Source organism: Pholis gunnellus (genome assembly GCF_910591455.1).
Source record: "Pholis gunnellus genome assembly, chromosome: 18".
Taxonomy (NCBI): domain Eukaryota; kingdom Metazoa; phylum Chordata; class Actinopteri; order Perciformes; family Pholidae; genus Pholis; species Pholis gunnellus.
The window spans coordinates 1,840,753-1,860,489 of NC_136545.1; the positions used below are offsets into that span (position 1 = coordinate 1,840,753).

Genomic DNA, 19,737 nt, shown 5'->3' on the forward strand with positions numbered 1-19,737 from the left:
CTGTATGAGATCAGATATAAGATCAAGAGCGTGGACATTGTTGGTTACCTTCCCTTCCTTTGCAAAGCGCTGGCTTTGGAGATCCAAACCGTCTTTAACATGGAGACATGACTGAGGGTATCAAAGGACTTCTACAACAGGAAAAACATTTAGGAGTTCATTACCAACCACCAAGTGTGAACTTTTAGTTGTTGTTAGACCTCATTTTACTCTTGTTTTGTAAATCCAATTCCAGTGAGTGTACCTCTTTGACCTTTCCTGAATCAATGACGAAGATCACATCGTTGATAGTGATGCTCGTCTCAGCAATGTTAGTAGAAAGAATCTGAAAGGAAAAAAAACATTTAACACTTTAGTCTGATAGTGAGTTAGTATCCTACAAATTTCCTGTAAAGTTCCATCCGAAGGGCAAACCCTACTGGTCACCAGCTACTAGTCGTAGTGTAGACAGGATGCAGCTTTGGGTGTCCTGAGTGACACCGGTGACTCACTATTTTCCTGATACCAGGTGGAGTGTTCTTCATGGCTCTCTTCTGATCCAGAGTCTGCATGTCTGAATGTAGAGTGAACACCTGGTACCTGAGAGAGGACACACCTCCGTCAAAGACACACTACATAATATGCTGCTGTGCTATACTATGCTCAACACAATCAACTCAACACATGGCAATAAGGCCCAGATGAATCCAGGACCACGTCTACATCTATACGTACAATATTTTGTTGATCATATATTTTAAGAATCCTGTATTTATCTGAATATTACAATACCATTAAGAACATCTCTAACTTATCATGACTTCAAGTCAACATATCTAAAAACATAGAATCCTATAGATGTTGCATGATGTTCAAATGTCTTCCATTCTTCTTATGGAAAGGATATGTTTCACCTTTCACAGTGGGTGGAGAATCTCTTATCGTCATACAGGATGCGGTCCCTGAGTGTCACAATCTCATCATATCCAGGAAGAAAAATCAGGACAGCACCTGAAGACCAACAGATAAAAGCTCAGATTGTAATAATCCTGAAATATCATCCGTGTTCCCTGAATCCGTCTGTGATTAATAGTCACGTTCGCCAGGCAACGGTTCGACTCGGTAGTGAGAATCATACAGTAAACAGCTATGGTGTTCAAATGAAGTGCTGAGGCTCACCATCACTGGTGGTGGAGCAGATGTTGTGCAGCAGATCCATGATGAGGTCCAGGTCCACCCGCTCATCGTCAAAGCTGTGGTGGTACAGCTTGAGCAGCTCCTGCTCTTCGGGGCTCAGCTCTGCACTGCCACACTGCATCAGAGTGGACTCATCCGGGCTGCTCACCTCTCCCAGAGGACTGCACAGTACGCATTTATAAAACCTTCTCAAACCCCATTTCAATTCAGACAAGCCTTTACGTTATGTGTAGCTTCTTTAGGGACTGTGCAAAAGTGACTGGGGGCAGATGGGCTGACCATTACACATTTCATGGAGATTCATTTTCATATAACCACAAATGCCACTGCAGCAAAGGGAAAATCAGCTATTCCAAATGTATGTTTAATATATTGAGAATTATGCATTTTTACACTCAACATTCCAGAAACTCTTTCTGAAACACCAAATACGTGCTATTAACACTGCCTCTCTTTAGCCAAAAAAAGAAACTGATTACTAATTTTCCCCTTTTTAGAAGAGTTTAGTTTTGCACATCGTGGTCAACATTACACTCACATGGAAGATTTGAGTAGATCCATAGCATCTGTCTGCTGGAAGTGTTTGGCAAAGTCTAAGGCTGTCCTGAAATGAGATGAACACTGACACTCAATGCAACAGCTTGGAGGAATATTAAAACAATACAATGTGGTATGTACAGTACATGTACTCCTGGCTCCTTCATGTCCATGGACAATGAGAGGAACACTAATAACAATGGTCCTGACTCACAGTAAACGTCACGTCATTTAACATAGCGGCCTAACATCAGCTGGGAGACAACATGGACGTCCTACCAGCCATTGGATGCCTTCATGTTGATGTCTGCCCCCATGCTGAGCAGCTGCTCCATCTGTGTGAGGAACCCTTGAGCTGCTGCCACCATCAGAGGAGAGGCCCCTGTGTCACTGTGCCTATAGTCCACTAGGTAAAGAAAACAATATGAGCCTTCATATCTTCATATATCCATTCATTTTACACTAGACTCAGGACAGCACAGGGCCAGCACTTCAATATTATCAACTCAACATTTTGGGAAAGCACTTTTTTGCAGATGTTTTGTGCTGAGAGATAGAGGAGAAGATCAATACCATATCATGTCTGTGAGGTAAATATGAAGCTGGACGGATTAGCCTAGCTTAGCATAAAGACTGGAAGCAGGGGAAAACAGCTAGCCAAAATTCTGAAATACACACACTAATACCTCAACAAGTTGCGTTGGGGAGTTATTCGCTGCCAGCAGTTATGGGCAATAAAAGTAAGCTTATCTTGAAATATCTATAGTACATCATAATGTAGAAGTTTCTGGAAATTCAGCTAAAAAACTATTGATGGATATAAAAAAAACAAAAAACAGAGAGGAATGTCTAATCCAGTGAATTATATACACCTGACAAATAAAAGGTACATGATATGAGGGGTGTAAGAAACCACAGATGTGTATCACATGGATATACATCATCCACAGGAATTTGTATCTCCATAGTACCATGTGCAAAATGATTCTAATAGCATTTAAATGGCACATTTACAAAACTGCGTAATGCATGAGTGATTTCAGAAAGGTGAGTGAGAGCAGAGATCAGCTCTGAGAGTCGTACCGTTTACACTTTCATAGAGGATGAGGTTGAAGAGCTGAATAAAAGCATCCTGGTCTTCATTGAGGAAAATGTTGGAAATGCATGAGTCCATCTCCTTCAGCAGCCATGGCTCCAGCTGTTCTGTGTCATTCTCAGCCTGTGACACAAAATAGTACACCGACTCAACCGGGTGCCAAGCATCAACAGTCTAACACAACACACCCACACTCAACATAACTTGTTTGGATGAAACACTTACTAGATAAAGCTGTTAAAGCTGTTGTAGGCCTTAATAATAAAAAACTAAAAACTGGCTTCTCCATCTGGGACTTCATTTCTGTTGAGGTAAAGGTTACTTGTAACCTAACCTGATTTATAGTTGTTTTTACAAGCTGTATTAGTCTTAGTCTTGTTGATTTTCACCTTGTGAGTTTGTCAGTTTATCACCTGTGACACAGTTTAAGATTACATACCTGCTACACTATAGTCAGCCACCAATAGCCAAACTAGCCCTCACTGCCTATACCCACACGGCCGTAGATAGACACCCCAACTCTTCAACCTCTGGCATCCATTGCTAGGAGGTATTACCGCGGACAGCCTCGCCGTCACGGTGCAGTTAGCCCTGTGGGCTGTGACCGCTGCCTTCTTAGCCACCTAGCCTGCTGACTAGCTCATCAGAAACCGGCCTGGGGCGCTTGGTCATAGTATACTGACACAGCAGTAAAACTCCTCACATGCTCACTCAAACTGTCACAGCTGTTTTGGATATTCTGATGGCAAAAAGTACTACTAATAAAGCGGGTCGTCCTTTAACCACAATGTTACCAATTTGATCCCTGGCTCCTACTGTCCGTTTTACCAAGTGTCCTTAAACGAGATGCTGAACCCCAAGTTGCCCCCCGGGAGCTTTACGGCAGCCCTCTGCTGCCAATTGCCTCCTCAAACACTCCCCAACAATCCCTCAAGCTTTTTTTTAATAAATGAGATGTTATGTGATGTGAGTGCATTGACTTTTTAGGTCCCTGATTTACCATATTATGAATGTTTAGCTGTCTAACTCCAGAACCCCAGCTAATTGTTTCTATTTACAGCCTATGACTACATCTGCAAACCCCGTCCGTCTCGTTGCAGAAACGCTTTCAGTCTTATTCAATCAGCATTTAAAGCATTTCCTAGCATTTAAAGCTTGTTGCTCAATGACTATAATCCTCACTTACTGTGGACCCAAACCTAACTCATCTTTCCTGTCTGAACTTCCTGTCTGAGTGAGGAGTTCAGGCTGTCGTGCAGGCTCCACTAGTGAAATTATTACATTTATATTATGAAATATAATAGTAAACTCAGCTTCAGGGAAAACGAGTAGTGCTGCTACATCAGATAGCAGAGGCCCCACATTTAGTGAGTATGGCACTTACATTGTTTTCTTGTACCTACATTGATAACGAGACTGGACTTGATCTGTCCCACTGAAGCAGTGCATAGAGTGGTGTGTATGAGATTGTGTTGGTTTACCAGCTTGTTGAAGGTGCAGTCCCCTCTGTCCACGGAGCTGCTGTCCTGGAGGAAGCCCAGGGCAGACACAGGGGTCCTCTGTTTCTCCTCCTCTACTGCCTTACACCACTCCGTCAAACACTTCTGCTTCTTCTCCTCTGAGAACCAGGGCATGTGATACACAGAGGAGATTAAGACAAAGCCAGATGGAAGGCTATAATGCATTTTATATATGCAGTCTGATTCTGTGGACTAATTAATAAAAGCTTCATACTTCTCTGTGTCTCTTCTTTGTATTTCTTCATGTCCTTATTGTTAAAGCCTGTCAGCATCAAAATGTCTTCCAGAAAGAATTCCTTCACTTCGAACTGTCTTCCTATGACTAAACATAAAACAAAACTCTTAATTTATTCATAATTAAATAATGAATGCCAAATTCCACATACACAGATAACACTCTCACCAGATTACACTGCATTTGCTTTACTTCAGTTAACAATAATAACCCATCTTTGTATTAGAATGAACTGTTTCTTGAATGAAACATGTTCTGACTGTAACACTCTCTCCAGTATTTATCAATCCATTAGTGCTACTTCATTGTAAATGAGATATTTGCAATTTCAGGATAGCGCTGTCCGTTTATTTACCTGTGTAAATTGAAGTAAATAAATGAACCCTAGACCATTTTTGCTCTGTTTTCACTCCTGGTATTTCAGGATAGGTCAGGCTAGCCAGAAATGGCATCTGTTTGCACGAGTCTTACTATACATGTTCTCTGGCCATTTGAATGAAAAATAAGAAATGCTAGGCTACTTAAAATTATTTTCCCTTTTTTGCCTGCAGGTTCACAATACACCAGAAATATTTGTTGTGAACAGACAGAGGGGGGGTCAAGTACTGTAGGGCAACTGTGGCTCAGTGGTAGAGCAGTTCAATCAGAGGATCAGCAGGCTGTGTCTGCAGGCAACATTTGGGGTTTTTCCAACCATCCATCTATCCATTTATCCATCACTTGTAACCAGAGATCCATAGATGTGAATTCATTATACAACAATATTGCACAAGGATAGTTTTAATACTTTGCGATATTATCTGTCGAATGATATGAAACAAGAATTACTTTTGTTTTGATGAATCCCTTTTGATTGTATATCTAACACCACCCCTAAAGTCAATATATTGATGATATTTTTCTTGTATTCAGTTGAATTTGGAAAAAATCAAAATCTTTTTGAGAACCTTGAGGCAAACTCCCAATTTTGATAAAAATGTCAGTTCTGAACTTAAACTTTTTAGATGTTACATTAATCAAACATGGTCAAAAACTACAGGAACACTCTATTGACTGCAAATAGTTTTCATCCACTGAAAGAAGGTCTTCCTGCCGTAATATGTGAAGTATACACATGTGACAAACATGTGATACATATGATGACTTGATTACCTATGATGGGATCATCCAATAGGATGCCTTGTTACATTTAAACATGTTTTGAAATGTATACAAATAATAATAAGTAATAGCTGGTATGAGCATTCATTTAGTGAACACAGAGTTAGCAGGACGTACGGTGGATAACAGGGCAGGAGCCAAAGTACTGAAGAAACAGGTCTACATCCAGAGCTGCACTGGACAGGATCAGTTTCAGTGTAGGAATCTTCTGAAGCACATCCCGTATCTTGGTGAGCAGGAAGTCAGTCAGACCATCACGCTCATGCACCTCATCCTGTTAAAATACAGCAAGTCACTTTAACATGTTCAAACAAAAGTCAAACTGGGAGCTGAAACATCTTTAAAGAGAAACTTAACACCCAATAAAAATGCTGTTTTTCAAAGAACAATCCCAACTTCTAATACATGCAGGATAACAGAGTAAAATGATTTTCTCAGACTGTATGTCCTGTTTATTTCTAGTCTTGATGCTCACCACAATGACATGTGTGACAGTTTTCAGGCTGGCATCTCCAGCCATCAATGTTCTGAGGAGCACTCCACTGGTGCAAAAGGTCAGCAGCGTCTTAGGCGAGACCCTGAGGTTTCAAAGTCAACAGTTACTTGAGTCATTTCCATTTTAAAGATTATTAAGTGTTACACAGGCTCAAAAACGTTAGACAGGAAAGTTAAATAGAGGACTTAGAGTCACCTCAGAAGACTGGACTCTACATAAACATACTGTTACTATGCAAAAACAAGTACTGCTAAAAAGTAAAACATTATCAAAAAAATAAAAACAAAAATCTCCAGCACATTTCTTTTTATTACATTCTTTGATTGTTATCTACAATATTATATTACTATTTGGCAAAACAATCAGTAAATCGTGTGCATAATATACCTTGAAAAGTAAATATAAAGAGTGTTACATGTTACAGTGTCCTTAAACTTTGTTCAGTATAGATGTCCAAAGTCACAGTTCCCACCACAGACACACAGATCACATCCAGGTCTCTCCAATCACATGAAGTCAATAAGATTAGAGTTACAAATCAATCTCATCTTTCTGAAAATATCTCATGTCAGATGATTCATTCAGGCTTAATGAATTAAATAAATCAGGACAGGAAGCAGTAGTAGAGTAGTAGTTCTGAGGCATAATATACCGTATGTATAGAAACAGACACACTGACTGCTCCCTGTCAGCACGGTTCTCTGATGAACTGACTTCAGACCAGCATTCACAACTGCAACACTGTTAACTCATCTGCAAATATAAGCTGCTGCTAGCTCTCTTAACATTAGGCTCCCATGGATCTAAAAATGCGTGTAAAACGCCAGCCGTATCACTTTCCTCTTCTTCTGCTGTAGCTTCAGTCATGCTGTTATGAACAGAGGGTCATGAGCGGACTACCTGCCTCTAAACGGATCATACATGCATAAATTAATAAATACATAAAAGTAGCAAGACGAATGTATCTAAATGTAACGGAGTAAAAGCAATTAATTTTCACTAAAAATCTACTCAACTGAGAGTAAAAAGTTCCAAAAAAATGTTGCATTAAAACTACTCTACTACCAAAGAGTTACTCAAGTACATGTAACAGTAAATGTATCTCACTACTACCCACCTCTGGAAATGCGTAGCATTGCTGGCTTCATCTATCTAAGTAATGGCTTTTTATCTATTACGTTAATGTTCCTCACGGCTTTAATCACATATGACTACACTTCTGAACACAACTATCTCTGTCACACAAGCATAACCTGACCTGTACATCCGTCCCAGACTGGTCTAAGCTGACAACTCCCTCCTCCCACCTTCATGCCCATCCTCAACATCAAATACTTATCTTCAAACCTTTAAACATGCTGTTGGTGGTGTGGTCCTTGCTGGTGAAATGTCACATAAAAAGGCATGGAAAAGGCACAAACACAAGAGTACTCAGATCTCCATGAGTGAATACGAAGGTTACGGATGTAACTGCGGTTCTATGAATCTTGGATGACCGCCAGAGACAGCGTTTAACACTGGATATCTTCCGACCCGCGCACATGCAGGTGGAGTGACACCCGTAGCAACTTTTCAGATCTGCTGCCCCTCTGATGGTTTATGTGAAACACAGGCGAGGTGTTGTCCGACTGGACAAGCACATGCTTTCCTCTCAAGTATGGCAGGAAGTGTTTGAGCACTAGGTGCACCGCCCGTAGCTCTAGAACATTGACATGTTCCATGCAGACCTGAGCAGACCACTGCAGTCCTGCACCCTGAGAGGCAGGCATCTGTTGGGACAAACTCCCGGCGGAATGGAATAGAGCCCATAGGAACACCCTTTGACAGATTTTCTCCTCCTTCATGGGGATAGAGCGAGAAGGCACTGCTTTGATACCTCTAATTTTCCTGTGCCACTTGGCGTCCAAGCAAAGGTTGTTCAGCCATCTCTGCAAGGGGCACAGTGACAGCAAGCCAAAGGGAACGACAAATTGACGGCTGAGGCAGCTGTCAAATTGCCCAATAGGCGAAGAAAGAGGATGTAGGGCGACCGCCTGCCCCCTCGGAAGTGGCGCACTAATTGGCCAAGGTACATGCCCAGTGACTGCAGGGGGGATAGGGCAGCAGCAACGCACCTTATGAACACTCTCGGGGAGAGTCCGAATGGAAAGGCGAAACGAAGAAAGGCACAATGGGAACATGGAAATAGGCATCCTACAAGTCAACAGCCGTGAACCACCCTCCTCTGTAAACAACACATAGAATGTCTGCTGTTCTCAACATGTGGAATGGCAAGACCTTCAGGAACCTGTTGAGTCCCCATCAGATACAGGAGTGGTCCGCCACCTGTCTTTTTTACGAGAAATTAGATTGAGTAGAAACCCCTGGGCTGTGACTGAGGGTCCACAATCTCGATTGCACCCTTCTTGGCCAGGAGCGCAGCTAACGCCTGGCTCACAGCTAGGGCTTTTGCCGGATCAGTGATGGTCATTTTGACCCGGCTGAAGGCTGGGGGTCAGCGTCTGAATTGAAGCTTGTAACCCTGGGTTAGGGTGAAAACCACCCAGGGGTCTGAAGCGTGAGCTGCCCAGTAGCTGATATGCTGCTAGGAGAAATAACTGACAACCGGCCTGGAGACATCAGTTCCTGGCCCCCCCCCGCCTCCGTAGGCTTTGGGGGGGCAACCATTAGTACCCAGGTTCGGAGGTTGCCTGGGGGGCACACGGGAGAGAGCCTTGGTGTTTCTCCAGCATGCATGCAATACCCTCCGATTTTCTTCGGAGGTAGAAACAAAAAAGCTGACAGGAACGCACCTGAAGAAGGCAGTTATATCGAACTGCAGGTGTGCCAGTGCCATGTGAATAACCGACCCCATTGAGCTTTCAACTCCCCCATCCGAAGAACTTACGGGCTGAGGAACGGGAGCCAGGCCTAGAGGCATGGGAGGGTCACACTTCACTGTATTCAGTAAAGAGATAATGCACTAGGGTGGAGGGTCAGGAGAAGCGACTTCATCTGAGCTAGCTCGGCGGTCAGCAGATTCACTCTCGAAGACAGCATGCCAGACTTTGCCCTCTTGGAGGGAGCACCATGCGGCCCAACGTTTGCAATGGGTAGGTTGGGCCGGATTCAGCTGCTCTGACAGGGGAGGTCAACCTCACCCATCAGGTGTTTCTCCTTGGCCAGCCTAGCAGACCTTACCACGCAAGGCATGATGCCGCAGTTCATGCACGGGTTCTCCTAGAGGCCCTCCCTCTGATGCTCGAGGCCAAGACAAGAGGGGCTCCTCTTCAGGCTGAAGAGGAGCCATACAGGTCATACAGCCGGGAGAGATAATCATAGCCATGACTCTGGAGAAACCCTTCTCAAGTTGAGGCGGGCTGCTAAAGCCAGTCTGAGCGGGAGCGCTCTGCTGACTGCTAAGAAAACAGACAGGGAACAGTCAGTGAGAGGGGAGCAAGGACACTCTCTTCACTAAGACAGTCGCTGTAAATATTGGTGTCCCACCAGTTAGCCTGAGCGAGAGCACTCTGCTAACTTTGAAAGCAGTAATGTTACAAAAGTCAATGTACACAATCTCAATATCGACCTAGTGAGAGGGGAGCGGGAACACTCTCACTGACAGGGTACATTGTCAATCTAGCAAACACCGAGCGGACGCGCTGGCGTTAGCACGCCACTCAATTAGCTCTGCCAACCGTGGAAAACGAACAAACGGTAAGTCTGATGTTATAGAAACAATGTTAATCGATGTCACTGATCGATGTTCACGGGGCGACTGTGGCTCAGTGGTAGAGCAGGGCCGTCCTTCAATCACAGGATCGGCAGTTCAATCCCCTGCTCCGCTAGTCCATGCCGATATGTCCTTGGGCAAGACACTTAACCCCAAATTGCCCCTGTAGCTGTGCCTACGGTGTGTGAATGTTGTATGAATGTTAGGAAGTCCTGATGGACAGGTGGCACCTTGCATGGTAGCCCCTGTTATCAGCGTATGAATGGGTGAATGATGACATGTAGTGTTAAAGCGTTTTGAGTGGTCGGAAGACTAGAAAAGTGCTGTACAAGTACAGTCCATTTACCATATTAAGATTGAAGATAGGAGCGTCCACCGGTCCGAACAGTGAAACACACCGTTCCCTCTTAAGATGGACAACTTGTCGCAGCCTTTGGAGGGCGAGAGATCTGCAACTCCGACCGGTGGTCACAAGGCTACAAGCGACAAGCTCCAGAAATCTTTAATCATAGACAAATTTAGCTTAAGCTAATGCTACCATTGTAGTTAACCTGCATAAGCGGGAAGATGAAAAAGGACTGATCTCTGTGTAGACTGTATTTGTGCAAGCTGAGTTTTGAGGAGGATCCGAGTATCTGACAATACATTTTAAAAAGAGTGGAACTGCTGTGCTTCAAATACATCAAATTTGTCTAAATTCAGATGTATGTTTAAACTGTTGTAATGGTTGGAAAGCAAACACACAGAGTAAACAGATTTAATCTACTACATTTCACATGGATGTATTAAAAGAAATGAATGCAGAAACATAACATAACTTGCTCACCCACTGCAGACAGTATATCAATTGTACATCCGTTAAGAATACAACTGATTGAAAGTTTAATTTAAAAGTGCACAAAGCAGGGAAAGAAGTTAAAGTGTACATGCAATTACAACTTCGATTGAACAAATCATACATTTCTGAAATTCTATTTAATCAAAATACTTTTACTTTCCCAACCATACATAAAGATTCAGTAGCTTAAATTCAGTGTGTCCACATTTGTCTGTCAGTGTCTGTCTGTGTCTGTGTGTGTCTGTGTGTGTGTGTGTGTGTGTGTGTGTGTGTGTGTGTGTGTGTGTGTGTGTGTGTGTGTGTGTGTGTGTGTGTGTGTGTGTGTGTGTGTGTGTAAAAAACATGATTAGTGTGCATTCTCCCTAAATGGTTTTGTAGTGTACACTTGTTTAAAGACCTTTGGAAAGAGCTCTGTAGCTTCGGCCTTGAATTGAACTAGTTGTTCTACTGTAGGTGTAAATGATGAACACATGAAGCATTGAGATAAAAGGCTCTGATCTAATGTACCTGCTCTCTAGTCTGATGTGATAACCGACAGTCTGGCCCACACTCTCTCCTCTCTCCGCTGCCACTCTCTCAGCCACAGCGATGGCAGCCAGGCGTCTGGGCTGAGTGCAGAAGATCCTGCAGGGATCTCCATTCCTGCTGCACTCATCTAGCATGAACTGTGGGATCTGGAAAAATGCACAGTGACACAGGATTACCACAGGCTCAAACCATACATACTATGCAATAGTTATCCAATATCAGTAGATTTAGTTCCTAATTTAGTGTCACAATATTTCAAAAGAAAAATGAAAAATGAGTGAGACAGTTCCAAATGCTCTCATAGTTTCCTGTCTGTATCTTTTAACTTTCTAGTAAGGACAATAATGACAAAAAACAACACATATGTAAAACAGGCAGAAACAAGACTAAGAGTGTTTAACGTGTTCAAATGTGCTAATTAGCACTGAACATCTGGGGCTGATTGGAATACTGTTAGTTTTGGCACTAGTTGAAGAGTCAGAGGACCACCAAAAAGACTAGGGTTTATCCTATGGGATCCATGAATGTTTGTACAAAATTCCATCTCAATGTGCTTTGTAGTGGAGATGCTTCAGTCGGGACCAAAGTGTTGAGGTAGACCCACCTGTGTAGTTTTTCCAGAGCCAGTCTCTCCAACCACCAACACAACCCTGTTTTCTCTGATGAGCTGGATGATCTCTTCCTGGCGTTGATGGACAGGCAGGGAGCTTCGAAAACTGTCCAGTTCTGATGGACTCCTTCTCCGAGGCACCATGGGTATACCGTTGTTTAAGCGCCCACTAGCCCTGTTCCTTTCACAACTGCCATCTAAGGGAAGAACTGAAGAATGTTGCACAACCCTATACAACACATCTGTTGACTTGAAATTGAGGTGATTTTTCCAGCTTGAAATGCAACACTTTGTGCTGACTTTGTTCCAACTGTAGTTGGGTGACGTTGTACATCATTTAAGGTTTCCCTCATGTATCCCAGAGGGGTAAGACTACAATAGGTGGGCAGTATAGACAGCACCCCAGTGGAAGTAGGTTCTGCCATTTATTTTTTCATGGAATGGATATTAGCTGTAACTGCATCATTGTAACTCACTGCAGAGTCATAGTTTAGCCAGACACTGACACTCACCAGGTTCTGCAGCAACAGACATGCCACTTTTGTTGTTGGGCTGCATGTCTATGCGTTCCTTATTGCTGATGGGAAACCTCTGAAGTAGGCTGCGGATGAAATATAAGGAGTTGTGGGAGACTGTGAGGGGCATAGTAGGCCGGGGTTTGTCTGAACCGCTCTTCTTCCTGATGGTGAGGAAGCGATTTGGTCCTTTCCTGAGAGGGATGGAAATAAATTTCTACCATTAACATACTTGTTCAAACTGATTCAAGCGACAAAAACTGTTGCTGTAACTGTTCCAAAAATCTCAGAGTGAGGGTATTCTGTCAGAAATCACTCTCTGACCTCACCCCTTTCCATCTGAGCAGGTGTTTTTCCTATAGGTCAACCTTTTTGAGAGTGTAGAACATGATTTGATTAACCAGAATGACCAACCGTTCTGGAGACAGGAGCTCTCAAAGTTGAGATGGTACGACCACCCCTCTTAAAGACACAGATATCCACTGTTTCTCTGATTATCAGACAGCTAACAAACAGGGTTCTGCTTCATCTCATCCTGACTGCCAGTGGCAGTAAATAAAGTTGACCTACTACAGTCTTTTCATCCTTGGGCTAGTTTGACTGTCCAGACATGGCTCAGGCTGCTTACCTTGAATCCAGTGTTTTAATCATTGCTCTGAGTCTTTCTCGACTGTCTGTAGCGGGACCATGTCCTTGCAGAGCTGGATCTTTATTGCGTTCATAACGTTGCTCCACCGCTTGCTTTTCTTGTCGTATGCAGTGCCTCGAACAAAAGCCTCTTCAAGCGATGTCTGAACCTTTGGCTTCACCGTTTCACTAGCGTTAACGTTACTGGTTGACAGCCGTAATCACACACTTGGTATTCCAACTCATGTTTTCTGCTGAGGTGATGGAGTAAGTTGCTGCAGTGGCTCGACACACTTTGAATATATAGTCTTTTGGATGTTGGACTTTTTAAAACCAAAACACTTCCAAACAACAGACCCAGCTCCTCTCTTGGGCACAGACTCTATCGGTGCATCTCCGGTCTGTCTTTGTTCATCCTGCATCGCTCTTTTCTGTTCTTTAATGTAGCGTTACTGTAGCGACGGAGCCTCTCCCAGCTGTTAACAGACTGTTGTGCTACCGGGAGCTGTACCCAGCATGCCGTTCGATGGTGTCATTTTATAAATGTACAATAGTGTTACAAATTATTTATTTGTCACAAACTGTTGTGTCGTGGTGTTTTGAATATCTCTGCAAAATTGCAGCCTGTGAGAAGAAAACCGTGCTTTGAGCGCGATGGGCGTCCCCTAGCGCACGACTTCTATCACTGCTCGCAAAACTTTCACCTGCTCGCTCGAGAGTAGTTTTTCTTTTTGACACTAAGTGGGCGGACCCAGTCACCATTGTATAACTACATTTAATTGGTTACAATCCTTGTCTTTGGATTGGCTGGATATCAATCTTACATAACTGATAATTTGCATAAACATGGGACAGAGTTCATGATTGGTTCAAAAATGTTACAACGGTAGTGGTTAGTACAAACGAGACATGATTTGAAGATGATCCGAAAAATGTTTAGAAGTGATAAGTTGTACAACAATATAACAGGTGTGATTTTGAACAAAATACACAATCATTGTGAGGAATAATTAACATTGACATGTCTCTTCACATATATTGTTATTAGTAGTAAAAGGTGATCTGCGCAACTTTGTTATTCAGGAGGTTTGTATCAAACAAGTAGCCCTTCGTACTACTCAGTACCCTTGAAGTAGCTCTCCGTTTCAAAAAGGTTGGTGACCCCTGGCCTAGCCATTTGTGAGAGTGCATGTACCTTTGTAAATTACTCATGTACTCGGATACTTACCCTTTGCTCTTAGATATGTAACCCAGGGACTGTGCCATTCGATGAATGAAAGCCCTCTCAGTACTGGACAAGGAGGAGGGAAATTCCATCTCTGCCCAGTCAAGGAAAGGAAAGGGTAAATATGAATACACTTCACAAGACTCAACCATCATACCTTCCTGCTCACACTGGGACGAGTAGTGAGCATGACAGTGGCGAACCTCTGTCATATGATTTCACAATAATGAATGTTTACATAGGTTGACCACACAGAAGTGCTCTGCTTTTATTTTCTGATGTAAAAGCAGTCGATACCTTTTTGATCACTGTAGTGAAACCTCTCCAGAGAGAGGTTCATCGATATCTTGACTTCTTCATCGATGTGAATTTCTTTGAGGCCTTTGGAGATAGAACCATAGGGCCGTGTGTTTTGGCGCTTGGCTGGTTTCTGTGATGCTGGACCAGCACTGGACATGATGCACTGCAAAACAACAATAGGGACAGCAAGATTTTTGGTTGTGGTGCAACAGATCATAAAACTCACAGTTCGGATCGTATCATATCAGAGTCACGGATCGTATTAAAAAAATAAAAACCGGATCAGCACAAAAGAAAGAAATGGAGCAAATATAACTGATCACGTTTGTTTTTGCCTCTGATACTAGCACCAACATGATGCCAGAATAAACAGCAGGGTTTCTACTAACATTTAAAGACCTGGGTGCAGCGCTTAACTGCCTTTTTCAGAGCAGAAAGTGTGTCGTTGACTTATAGCTAAAATGTTGTTACTTTGCACTTTAACAAAGGTCCTAACCTTGATAAAACTGGATTGGCAGTGTACTGATTAGTCAACATACAGATGGCACCGTTTACATGCCATTTAGGTGCTGAAGTGACAGAATTAAGACACTCTTAAGAATGGCGTTCTGTGTATGGTGCAGTCAATACATGGCACCAGGAGTGAATCTGAAAATATAACAATAAATATTGAATCTAAAGAGTTCAAATTAACAGTCAATGTCCACGAGAACTGGAAAGCCTTTAGGCGAATTTTGACCTTCATTTGTTGCTTCTTGTTGTTGTTGACAATCGTCGAAAGATAGGTTCTGTTGCCAAGCGGGGCTGGCCATGCCGCGCTGGATGTAAACATGTTCTTCTTTCGGCGGACGAAATAAGAGATAAGTTTCCCCCAGTACTGGGCAAGTTTGAGGACTATTGTAAGCCAAGGAAAAACGGAACATATGAACGATATGTCTTCTGGAGCAGAATGCAAAAATATACTGTATCAACAGAGCTGTATGTGACAGACCTGCGTCTCAAGAATAAATCTTGTAACTATGGCACTCTGTGATATTCCAGGATGAGAGACCAGATAGTAATAGGAGTGCAGGACAAGTATACAGGCAGTATATTGCCTGTTAAAGGTATAGTTTGGGTGTTTTGAAGTGGGGTTGTATGAAGAACCTCTCCATAGTCAATCTATTAGCTACAGTAGGTGGAGAAACAGACAGGACCACCAGTACAGGAGCAGAGCACTAAACTGCTGAGGACGGGGGAAGCAGTAAAACACATTTTAGACACCTAAAAAAATCACTATCACTTAATGTGCGCACTAGATTTAGAATATTTCACCGCCTTCACTTACCATCAGTCAGCCCTTTCTGATGGAGAACTGAACTGAAAGTGAAACATATCTGTGATCTCTTCAAAGCAACCAGGCTCCATTTACAAATGTGTAGACTAGTTCCACTTGCAGTTCAGTTCCATGTCGGAAAAACATTCTAAATACATACAGCACTTCAATTCATTTTTTAATTGTCTAAAGTAGGCTTTGCTGCTGTCCACAGCATACATTGGTAATACACCAGTGGTGGGCTGTCAGGGCCTGCAAAGCCTTCTCTGCTGGCCTAAACAGAATCACAAAGTTATAGCTATTTTATAATTTAATAATTTTTCTTAAATACACTACATGTATCATAATTTATAAAAATATTTTTCCCATTATCCCGTTGCCTCCTAGTGAGCGCAGAAAACATTATATTTCCTACAATTTAAGTTTCTGCATTTTCCAAATGCACTAGTATTATTTAAACGTATTGTTCGGTTTGTAAGTCTCGTACCGTACGGTTTAATACGAATACGTGTATAGTTACAGCCCTAGAAACGAATAATAACCCTAGCTGTGGCGCCATCATGAGGTTATAAGGTGGTATTTCAGCTGCAAGATAGCAGTGAAGGCCCAGGTATAAAATGCAAGGCCCGCCACTGTAATACACAGACTATGGAGAAGAACCCCACTTCAAAACACCCACGCTTTACCTTCAAGGAATGACTGACTCGCTGTACCTCTGTCACATGTTTAATAGATATTTAAGTGCAATTGTTATTGACAGAGCCTAAGAGACCATAGTTATTAGGATTTTGTTTCACAATCCATTTCCAATGTCTGAGTATTCTTAAAATGATAACTTCATTGCACTTTGAAAGGATGTACTTGCATTATTATGCTATTATATTATCATTGCATCAGTGGCATAACATTATCTTAAAATGACAATAATATTGTTTATTGCAATTATTTCTGGGACAATATATCGTCAAACAAAAGTAGTTATCCTGACAGGCTAACTACTAACCTTACATTTCTGCTTAATAAACAATCCAGTATGTGTGCATTGTGTCATTCTTACCAGACTGCGAGGAATATCAGCTATGCAGGAGGAGCTGGCCCAGACTGAAGGGGTCAGAGGTCAAAGGGAGGAAGAGCAGTGATAGTTAAAGTGTAAAATAATGGTAGGCCACATGTTTAACAGTGTTATGGCGCTTTTTCAATGGATGTTTATAGTAACGTTCGTTAAAGCTGTCGACTTGAGACTTGGACTTGACAGTAAAACATCACAGTAAAGTTTAGTTTGACTGAATGTCTGCGCTACGTGTGACATAGGGACAAACTACAATAAACTAGACAATAAACTGGCAAGTCGGATTAATTTCAAGTACAACGACACTTACACGAGTGACTAGCACAAGCATTGTTGTGGTGGAACGTTTGCTAAGTTAGCTTTAAAGACACCTTTCCACAAATGCCTTGTGTGTGTCATTTCACCGGTAACGTAACCGAAACACAGCACTAACTTAACGTTAGCTAGCTTTAAATTACACTTAGCAGGAGGGCTGAGAGACACAGGATAACACAACTGTAGCCAGCTTCATGTCCAACTTTGTCATAAAACTAATAAAAGCAGATAACATTACTACACCGTGATTAGTGAAGTGCTCCAGCAGTGCTCTCAAACGTCAAGCATCCTTGTCAGATTAATGGGACGTGAGAGGTTCCGCGTGTTCTGCCCCTTTTCCGCCGTTCCGCCGCCAACAACAAAAGTACATCCGGTCCGACCCTTCAGAATAAAACGAGGCAGCGGTAGTCGCTATTACGAACCTATAAAGCTTAGTGGTCCGTGTACGTTTTGATTGTCTTTTTTTGCAAATCCCTCTTTTGTTTTCTCTTTGGAAGAGAGACGCAAAGCAGGACAGGTAGTACGAAATAAGAAAATGTCAAAATAAAAGCCAAGGCAATAGAATGAGCGTATGCAAGAAAAGTGTTTGTCTATGATGCAAGCACATACCAGATTTAATATTCATGTATCCATGTATACAGCAATAATCAACTTTTCGATTAATCGGTGCATTGTTTCATGCAATACAGTCCGTAATATAGTTTAATCAAAGTCATTTTTGTGTTCACAGAGTTTTTGCTGTTAGCACTGATATTTAATTTCCACCGTATTCTGTTCCTTGAGTGAAGGCAGAGCACAGCCTGTAAAAGGAGACGCAGAGTAAGTGTTACCATTTCTACCAGTAGATGGCAGTATAAGTGTATTTAAACCATAATATCTACGTTATTGATACATATGTATTTAATGCAGGTTATTTCATCTGATATTTGATGTTTAGGGTTAATTTGCAACCTGGTTGTGTACATCATGTATTTACTTGTTATTTTCATGTCATGGAAGAGTGAGCATGTATAGTTCATGAAGCAATAAATAATGACAATTGAAAAATAAAGAGACATTTGGTTCATTTTTATTAAACACTAAGCATAATTTACCTGTCCTTCACTCTGGAAGACACATTCAGGGAGATAGAGGATTTCCAGGAAGACCGACCTCTCTTCACAGAGGTCAGTGACCCCACACTGACCCTGCTCAACCATGAACACATCCAGGTCTAGAGTCCCAGTTTATTCACTGATTCATTTATTACAGGGCCAAGCACAGAAGCAAAGTAACAGATAGCAAACATTCTTGTTTCTGTCTTGTTTTCTATGTTATGTCTATGGCAGCTAATAGAAGCAATGTAGGTTCACATTTTCAGTTCTATAAAACAGTCTAAACTTGTGTTACGACCGGCTCGGGAGCCGCAACACCAAAGTAGATGCAAAACCCAAAGGTTTATTACAGAACACAGGACCAGCGTAATGTGCTAACTGACTGAAGACCAGGGTCTGGTGGCAGGCAGATGAGAGAGAGCGAGGGCGGAGCAAGGAGGCGCTTATATAGGTGAAACCCACACCTTCATCCAGGTGCCCTCAATCACTGATCAGGGAGCTGCACCTAGAACTCAAAGACATAGACGACACACACGCACACACATTCACAACAGGACATAGAACTATACGTAACACTTGATGGTAAAATTGCATTAATGCAAAAAGAGGATCTGTGTTGCTTTATTGCATGATGAGGCATGGGATTACTCAGAAGTAAATATATTAACAATGTACCTGTGTGCACACTGACAATAGTTTCCCTAGCACCATCATCATTTGATGTGATTCTTATTGGCTTGTTAATTCTCTTTTCATGTGTCAAAAAATACTTTGGGTTGACGCAAATTTAACAAATCATGTGGATTAATGTAGCTCATCAACACAACTCTGATCACTAATAGCATTTGGCTGTCACATGTGAATTCATTTGGCAGTGTTTTCATCGTTTTCACTTGGCTGTCCCGTTATATTTTTACCAAACACATACAGCTGCTGTCGGCCGTCAGGGGGTGGAAGTCGATGGCGTAGTCTGTTACCAGTCATCTGCCTTGGAGCAGTCCGATGAGGGCTACAGCTGCCTCCTGGACCAACAGCACTGGATCAAAGATTTTAGTGAAAGTCTCAATAAAAATAGACAGACTAGGCCTCTGCTCTGTCAGAGAGTGGGTGGTGATGATGCAGGCTACCATGGTACCATCATTGGGGAAGGTGGTGGCCTGCAGCTCATAATGGAACCCCTGCACCAGAAACAGCCGTCAGCTTCCTGAGTCTCCGAAGGAATTCCTCTGGTCTGGAGAGATGCGGAGCGAAGCCTGGGGAGAACACTGTGAATGCTGGAGCTGGTGCAGGCACTGAGGCTGGAGCTGAAAGAGTACTGTAGCTTATCTCATTGGCAGGATTGTGTCATGTCTCATCCTGTCTTCTAAG

General features: G+C 42.5%; 1 protein-coding gene across 4 annotated transcripts in view; it reads right to left on the bottom strand.

The window, feature by feature from the left end:
• The window catches only part of ythdc2 (YTH domain containing 2), a 32,656-nt gene extending 15,041 nt beyond the window's left edge, over positions 1-17,615 (bottom strand). For 3 of the 4 annotated variants that reach the window (XM_079179608.1, XM_079179607.1, XM_079179606.1), the window contains exons 1-19: positions 17,519-17,615; positions 16,949-16,992; positions 14,574-14,739; positions 14,280-14,370; positions 12,422-12,618; positions 11,904-12,106; positions 11,279-11,445; positions 6,201-6,303; positions 5,843-5,999; positions 4,544-4,651; positions 4,291-4,427; positions 2,797-2,932; positions 1,993-2,119; positions 1,715-1,780; positions 1,159-1,337; positions 894-990; positions 492-579; positions 245-325; positions 49-131 (exon numbers count right to left, since the gene is read on the bottom strand). In XM_079179608.1, the coding sequence (XP_079035734.1) occupies positions 49-131; positions 245-325; positions 492-579; positions 894-990; positions 1,159-1,337; positions 1,715-1,780; positions 1,993-2,119; positions 2,797-2,932; positions 4,291-4,427; positions 4,544-4,651; positions 5,843-5,999; positions 6,201-6,303; positions 11,279-11,445; positions 11,904-12,106; positions 12,422-12,618; positions 14,280-14,370; positions 14,574-14,733 (2,180 nt within the window). In that variant the 5' untranslated portion in view covers positions 14,734-14,739; positions 16,949-16,992; positions 17,519-17,615. Of the gene's footprint in view, positions 1-48; positions 132-244; positions 326-491; positions 580-893; positions 991-1,158; positions 1,338-1,714; positions 1,781-1,992; positions 2,120-2,796; positions 2,933-4,290; positions 4,428-4,543; positions 4,652-5,842; positions 6,000-6,200; positions 6,304-11,278; positions 11,446-11,903; positions 12,173-12,421; positions 12,619-14,279; positions 14,371-14,573; positions 14,740-16,948; positions 16,993-17,518 lie in introns of those variants that run through there. The other variant, XM_079179609.1, reaches the window with a different exon arrangement.
• Positions 17,616-19,737: the final 2,122 nt, after the last annotated feature.